Here is an 8,509-nt window from a genome sequence, read left to right as displayed (position 1 = left end):
AGTCTAGGAATCGTTGACTTCGAGAATTATTTAATGCAATCCTTGTATTTACAAGGATATATTTTTACTATTAATTATAATAGGATTTATATGAATCCACCATAATTAATAATTTTTAAAAAATTATTATCCATATAAGGATTCCCTAACTGGCTACTAGCCAGATCTACAAAGCAAATGATCATCAATTGATTTTAAATCATCTGAAAGTTATGTATATAAAGAATCTTAATTAGTTAGTACTACCCATAAATTTGAAGATGCCTTGAGCGTCAATCTTCAAGCAACATGAAGATAAAGGAAGAATAAGGAATTTATTTGCACGAAAAATAGGAAAGGCAACATAGCTTTATTTATCGGAAGAGCTATTCCAATTTTCACAAAAAAAGTATATATTTGGCAAACAAAGGCACTACAGCTGAGGAAATTTAAAGGCTTTTATTTATTACTGAGCGAATCCATTTGCATTTCTTCTCACATGAACTTTTAAGATCACTGCGGAACACGAAGATAAAGAGGAATGGGATTCTGAGATTCAGGAGGAGAGTCCCACACAGAGAATGCACTTGTAGAGTTCATCCATTTCTTTGTTATTTCTGGGTAATGACGATCTATCACATCCTTTAGACTTTCTGTAGTATTCACCCATTCAAGTCCCTTCACTGTGTATGTTTCCTTGTTGAAATTGCTTGTGAAGAACCTGTCAGCCTCCAGCCTCCTGCCCCCACAAATTATATTAACAGAAACCTCAACGTCATTGAAATTGTCTAATATAATCAAATGTTAATTACCTTGATGCCATGAGAATGAATGTGAAAAATGCAGTCTCACTAATTGCAAATCCTTTGATCTTTTTCTCTGCCATGAGACCCACTAGAAGATCAAGTTCTTCTACATCATCACCATACACCTCATTTAGTACCTGAATAGCTTCTTTATCATCCGTCAGATCTTCCCATTTCGATATGGGTATCATCATTAGACCTCTACGAAACTGATTATACCTTGCAACGTTCCTCTCTCTGTCCCTGTAAACTGCATCAATCACCAACAGATTAACTCCATGAATATCATTCACCTGAAGCAAATAATCGTGGTCATGTTTGCTATATTTCTGTACCTTCAAGAACTGGTAGGTCTACGTGATGAAGCCTCTCATGGCCATCTACATCATGCACTACAAGGTCCCTGAGCCATGTAGGATAATTCCAGAGCTTTAGGGCTCCACAGGCTTGGTGACCCATTGAGACCAATTGCCTAGTGAATCCAATCTCTGGTAGAACCGTTTCTCCTTTTAGGCCTATCAGGTTCTCCATAGGAATCCTGTGCGTCCATATAAAATAAAAGTAAGAGGAAATAACATCTAATTGAATCGATTACTACATTAAAGAGAGAGGAAGATTTGATAGTAGTGTTATACTCTTGGATCAACGGTGGAGATTTGTTTGGTCCAGGTTCAGAAGTAGTGTCCCTAATAGCAAGATGATCAGGTAGGAGTGAATGCATTCTGTAAACGCCAACAAATTCCTCAGTCAAAGAATAAGGGACACCATAATTTTCAGGTTTCTTAAGACCCACAAGACCTCCCAATATGGCTCCTCCAACGTGCCCAAATCTGTCCTTGAATTTCTTTCCCAACAATCCGTACCTAAGTAGATTTTTAAACCGAAAGGAAATTTAATAAAAGAAGCTTTCGCTTTCAACAATTTCTTACCTAAACCTTGCGTATCATGGATCCAAGACACATTATGTGCTCTAAATCCATGATGGATTAGGTTTAAGTAAGTTTTTCCCTGCTTAGAGTAGTCAAATTACCAGTTTGCACGCATTGCAGCCAACAATGTATCAGTTTTCAAAAGCTTTACCGACCAATCAATGGTATGAATCTTTGCAATCACAGCAGAGGTCACCAATCTTGCATACCTGTATAATTCCTCGTCTCTCAAATGTGGATTTTCCTTCTGAAACATCACAATAGGATAGAAATAATTGATTATATATCTTGATAATCCTTCTGAAACATTAGACAGGAGAATTGAAGTGATTGGGCTACCATGAGAGCATCACAGACTGCATTATGCTCCTTGATAAAAAGGGCTTGCAATGTGGAGACGCCTATCCAACTATTGCGAACATCTCCAGACACAGCAATCCCATTACAGTCATGTATAAGAAGACCTTCTTCTGATATTTTGAGCTTCCCATCTATGAATGTTCTCACTTGCTGCAATCTTTCTGCATTGTTCCCATATATAACACTTCCATCCCTTTTATTTAAAGGCACCAAGAAAAAAAAAGGTTATATTGATTATTAGAATTTAATGAAAATTTAAGAACCCACCTCCTGAAATTAAAGATATTCATTAATAATGATGGTTTTTAAAATTGGTGTCTAATTTATTCATTATTAGAGTGTACTGTTCTTACCACCAAGACGTACGAATATTCAATGTGCCAGTCTTGATATCATAGAAGCCAGTGTGAGCTTCCTTTGTCTTGAAGAACTTGAAAGAATGAAGAGGACATTGACTTGCAACTTGTTTAGGTGCAATCAGCTCAATCTATATATATATAATAAAAACACACAATATTAAACATGCAAAATTTTAGTATTCTCTGGTTTGTATTTTTCATTAATTTTTTTTTAAAAAGAAAGGATTATCAAGATTTTCTATTTTTATTTTTTCAATTAAAAAAGAGTATTTTATTTATTAAAAGATGAAGATAGCTAGAGAAAAAGAGAACTTCTAAAGATGTTACAAGTTTCTGCCCACTGCCAGGAATGTAGCTGAATGAAATGCAGGTGAAAGGCAAGAACAACGAAGATTTTCAATTTTGATGGATAGATTTTGAATCTCTTTGACTTATTAAAAGATAAAGATAACAAGAAGAAAAATGATTCTTGTCCCTATGAGATAAATCTCGACCCTTGAAAATGTTTACAAACCAAATTGTGCATTTATCATACAAATTATGTAAGTGTATAAAATTATAAAATTGCCATAAAATTATATTTAAATTTTGAAACATATCCTTACTATTTTTTTTTTTAAATCAGCTTTTTTACAACAAGTTATTAGAAACCACCTAATAACCAGTTGTTTTATCGCGAGTTAATATTCATTATTCTGCTTTAATATAATATAATATTTATTTTTTATTTTATATTTTTAAAATCATATAATAAAATTTTATTAATGATAAAATTTTAATTAATTCTAATTTTATTTTAAGTATTAATAAATAAATTTTTTAATAGTAATTGGTATAACTTTATATTTAATAAAATATATAAAATTATATATTATTTAATTTTAAATTTTAAAATAAATTGATTAATAGATTTTTTTTATTTTTTTAAATTAGTTTATATATGTCAATATAATAGATAAATAAAGTAGAAAAGACATATATACTATATGGCAATTTTTAAACATCATTATTAAAATTATTTAATTTTAAATATAAGAAATATTTTTAATAATAAATGTTTAAATTTTGCAAATAATTTTTTAATAAATAATTATTTAAATATATGTATATATGTTAATATAATTTTTTTAAATATATATATAATTAAATTTATTATAAATAATGGTAAAATCTACATTTTAAAATAATTCACCTTTTCCTATTCTAATGGAACATTTAATTTATTAATTAGTTCACCTTTTTCTTTAGAGTCCTTCAGCTACTGTGTTGTAGGTTCATATTCACTGATATGGACCCAAATCAGATGGACTTATTATGGGTGGACTCGATTCCTTCTTACGCTATAAAACTAAATAACATGATTTACTTAATATGAATTTTTATTTTTTATTTTTTATTTTTAATTTAAATGAGGACATTTAAAGAATTATTGAGTCTTATAGTTCATTGATTTAATTAATCAAATCACTTAATTTTATTCCTAAGTTTCTTCTTTATCCAGTAGATCTCTTACACATAGAATGTATCTATACATTATTATTCTTTGAGATTAACATATAGGTATATCTCGATCAACTTTGTAGGCAATCACAAAGTTCAAATGAAATCCGACGAAAGTTTCTAAAGTTGCATTGAATACAACATTTGAACGTACCACCTACGAACTTAAATTTAAACTTTAATTAGTCGGTATTATGAGAATTATTTATTATTTTATTTTAATAATGTTAATTAATATATATTTTATATTTTTATAATTATATTATAAATTTATGTTAATAATAAATTTTTTAATTAATTATAATTTTATTTTAGGTGATAATAAATTTTTTAATATTTAAAATTATAAATTTTAAAATTTTAAAAATATATATTATAAAAAAATTTGATAATTTTTTGAATAAAATAAAATTTTGATAGTTGAAATTTGAAATTATTTAAAAATTTAATGTTTAATATAATAAGTTATTTTAAAAAATATAAAAATAAAAAAAATGAAGAGATTGTAACACATGGTATTTTTTTAAATAATTTTAATTGCTTTTATCGGAAATGAATTTTAAAATTTCAACATATATATATATATATATATATATATATATATATATATATATATATATATATATAATCGTGCATTAGTTGAGTTTCAAGGTGTGTTTAATATTATCATTAAAATCGTTACTAAAAAATATTTTTTTAAATATATTAATTAAAAATTATTAAAATTAATTTGTAATTAATTTTAACACATTTAATTATAAAATAATAAAATAATTTTTTTTTCAAAAACACTTATAATTATTTTTCCTAAAAAAAATGTACTTTTTTTCTTTTCAGCTCAATCTTTATTTGGAAGAAAAAATTGTGGTTTAGACAGAAGGACTGAGATTGATGGGATTGACAGGCATTTTTGCAGTGGAGCGTCCAGAGGAGGACTGCATGTCCCTACTAGTCTCCTACAAATACAAAAGAATCTTTCAAGGAAAATAATCATATACTCTCTGCATTTTGAATAAAATTAATTATTTATTTTTTATATTTTAAAAATATATTATTTAAGTCATTTATTTTATTTATTTAATTTTTTATTAAGTTTTTTAATATCAAATTAAATTATTATTTAATTTTTTAAAATTAATTAATTAATTTATATATTTTAAAAAATATATTAATTAGTCATGCCAATTCTTTAGCCTCTTTTATTTAAATTTATTCAAATTACTTTGATAATCTTTTTCTCTTTTTTTTTTTCTTTCCTCTTTAATTTTTTATCTTTTTACCCATATATTTCTTTTTTTTATTTTTTTATTTTTATTTTTTATTAAAAATTAATATAAATTATATGTATAAAAAAATTAATTAATTTTTTTAAATTTTTAAGTAATTAAAGTAATAATTTGAAAAAATTATTTTTTAATAGATAAACACATAAAAATATGTTCAATGAGTTGAATAAAATTACTTGAATAATTTAAACAAATATAAATTTAGATTTAATCTCCATATAATAAAATTTTTATTTTTATCTAAGAATATATTTTTTAAAATATTATAATTTTAAAATATAAAAATTAATTAATTAATTATATTAAAATAAAATGACTAAATAATAATATTTTTTTCAATTATAATGAGTAATTAATTAATTTCAATAAAATAAAATAACAATTTAACAATTATCAACAACTAAAAAATTTGACCAAAAAACTAATAATTAATTTTATTAAAATATAAAAATTAAATAATAATTTTTTTCTTCTTTTAAAATTCAACATGCAATTCAAATGCACCCCGTCATTTCCTGTAATAAACATCTCTTTAATTAGGATTAAAAAAAGAGAGGTGTTTAGCAAAGCAAAAATCAAATAATAATAATAATAATAATAGGCAAATTAATAATGAAATGGTTATGGATATAAAAATTTGGTATAAAATGGAAATTAAGAGAGATAGACCTGTTTGGTATCCTCCAAGTGATCAACCCAATCATGGATCATAAACTGAGCCCAAGAAGCTGCTATCATATTGAATTGTTTTCCTGTGTCTATTAACTTTCTCCTTGCCAGAAGTTTTGTGACAACCATAGCTGGATCAGGTTTCAGAAGCTGCATAAATTATCAAATTAACACTACATCACAGAAGATTGAAGGGTTCGATCGTACTTCGTACTCTACTTGTTTATAATTATATATGTTTATATATTTTTTTTCCTCTTTTATCAAGAAAATAAATAATGCAAATAATACGCAAGCATGTTTCAAGAAATCAATAGGTGATTTACCGCACAAAAATAAATAAATCTGTACTTTATGATATGAAATTAATTAAACACCATATAAACCGCTAGATATGTCATACTGTAGGGAATGTTTTTATTACCTGAGATGGCAAACAAATGTTTGGGAACGTCAGACATTGCTATTCTGTTTCGGTTTAAAGTGCAGTTTCATCTCCATATTTATCAGAGAAATTTAATTTAACTTATTTTTTAATTTTTTACTTAAATTAATTTAAAATTTTTAATATAAACTCAATATAGTCTAAAAATCAATAAAATAAAAAAATATTTTTTTTAATTTTTAAATTTAAATCAAGAAATCAAAAAATTTAGTCTAAAAATAAGAAATTAAACTTCTTAATTTTTAATTTAAATCAACAAATCAAGAATTTTAGATCATATATTTTAATTTTTAGATTAAATTAAGCTTAAATTAAAATTTTTAGACTAATTTAAATAAAAATTAAAATTAAATTAAATTGAATTTCCTAATAAGTAAATGGGTGAAATTGAACATTTTATCTTTTCTTTCCTCTTCTTAAATATTATATATTTACTAATTACTCTAAAAAATTAATACTATAATAGGTATTAATGTCTTTTTATATATTTATTTAAGAGTATTTTTAGCCAATTTTTATGTATTGAATTAAATTTTTTCTCTAAACGATTTTAAAAGCACATTTTATATATCGACATATAATATATTCAAAATAAAAAATTTTGAAATACTTTCTAAAATTTTAATTACTAACACTAAAAAAAAATAACTTTTAGTAATGAAAATAAAGAATGATTTAAATCCCTCATTAATAGTTTAAATTATTTATAAAATATTTTGTGACAGATTAGGGACCAATTTGTTACAAGTCAGTAGCAACAGGTCTACTAAGGATTAGCGCTGAGATTAAATTCGTCATTATACCTTATGTTTCTGGTGAACAGGGAGAATGTTTCTGCCGAAAAAGGTTCCTTGGCTGCCTGCATTCTCATTGAAGGGATCATTATACTTTCCATCCTCAGTTCTGTAAGGATAATCTGCAGGGTTAAATCGAACACCAACCGGAGTTACTCCGACATTGATTAAGTTGTACTTCTGGTGAAGGTGCCGCCGGATAACCAGATAAACCAAACCTAAAAGTACTGGTAACTTAGGCCATATGCCGAGCTTATCAATGGTGTGCATAATCTGAAAAAAAAAAAAAGTACAGATTAATTAGTGCTATGCATTTACTATCATGTAGAGCTTATAATTATAAAAAATAATGAAGGGAGTGTGGGATTTTACGAGGAAAAGAAAAGTGTCGATGATACTCATGGAAGCAACGACGCTATGGAAATCTTCATGGATGAAGCGATGCAAAGATGAACTTAAAAGAGACTTCAAACACATGGTTAATGAAAACATCTATACTTTAACTTGCTTCTTCAAAGAAAGGCAAAGCTCTCTTGTGCAGAGATCACACACAGACCAATATGTACTTATATAATCACATCAAGCAAGGCATAAGCGATGAGCCTATCTTACACGTGTAAAGAAAAAAAAAAGACCTTTTAATCTATTCTATAATTATCACATTCTAATTTTTCCAAACTCGCCCTTATTATCGTAATAAGATCATAATCTTTTATCACAATATATTTATAATAGTATATGAAAATTATTTATATACTATGTTTGCAATTTATTTATAAGCATAATTACAATAAAATTAATTATTCAAAAAAATTGATTTGACAGCAACTTTGTTTTTCTATCAAAATTATAACTAAAATAATAAATAACATCATAATAAATTTTTTTCCAGGCCAAACATTTACAATAATTTATAATTATGATAAATGTTCTAATTTTTAATAATAAATTTTAATCTTTAATATTTGGTGTAATTATTAAAATTAATTTAAAAATTTTAAATTTTACCCATTAAATTTATAATTATGACAACTAAATATTTAAAATTTTCAATTTATTATATATATTTTGAATGAATTGATTTTTTATTCTTTAATTGATGTGGTCATAATTTTTAAAATAATTAGTTAGTTTAATTATTGAATTACAAAATCTATTTAAAGTGTATGGTTACTATTATTATAAGTTTACCGTATTTGACTACCACAATTATAAATTTAGTGGATATAATTAAAATTTTTTTAAATCAATTTTTTATTAACCAATCTTAAAGGTTGCAATTTGTGATCCAAATTGAAACATTTAGCTATAATTGCAAACTATTCCAAACATTTGACCTTTTGATATTAAATTGTCTGAGTTTCTTTTTTATATCTTGCATA

The 8,509-nt window shown here is 25.2% G+C and overlaps 1 protein-coding gene across 1 annotated transcript; it reads right to left on the bottom strand.

The window, feature by feature from the left end:
• Nucleotides 1-329: 329 nt before the first annotated feature.
• On the bottom strand, nucleotides 330-7,649 carry LOC110632577 (alpha-dioxygenase PIOX). Its single transcript, XM_021780845.2, has 10 exons — nucleotides 7,500-7,649; nucleotides 7,137-7,400; nucleotides 5,889-6,038; nucleotides 2,428-2,561; nucleotides 2,054-2,267; nucleotides 1,816-1,961; nucleotides 1,421-1,648; nucleotides 1,121-1,323; nucleotides 792-1,035; nucleotides 330-718 (listed from the first exon to the last, which is right to left on the bottom strand). Exons 1-10 carry the CDS (start codon nucleotides 7,617-7,619, stop codon nucleotides 493-495), a joined length of 1,929 nt encoding a protein of 642 aa, XP_021636537.2. The 5' UTR covers nucleotides 7,620-7,649; the 3' UTR covers nucleotides 330-492.
• Between the last annotated feature and the right edge of the window lie 860 nt (nucleotides 7,650-8,509).

This window comes from Hevea brasiliensis, chromosome 15 (assembly GCF_030052815.1).
Source record: "Hevea brasiliensis isolate MT/VB/25A 57/8 chromosome 15, ASM3005281v1, whole genome shotgun sequence".
Classification (NCBI taxonomy): domain Eukaryota; kingdom Viridiplantae; phylum Streptophyta; class Magnoliopsida; order Malpighiales; family Euphorbiaceae; genus Hevea; species Hevea brasiliensis.
The sequence above is the reverse complement of the archived record's forward strand: the minus strand, read 5'-3'. Positions and strand labels throughout refer to the sequence as shown.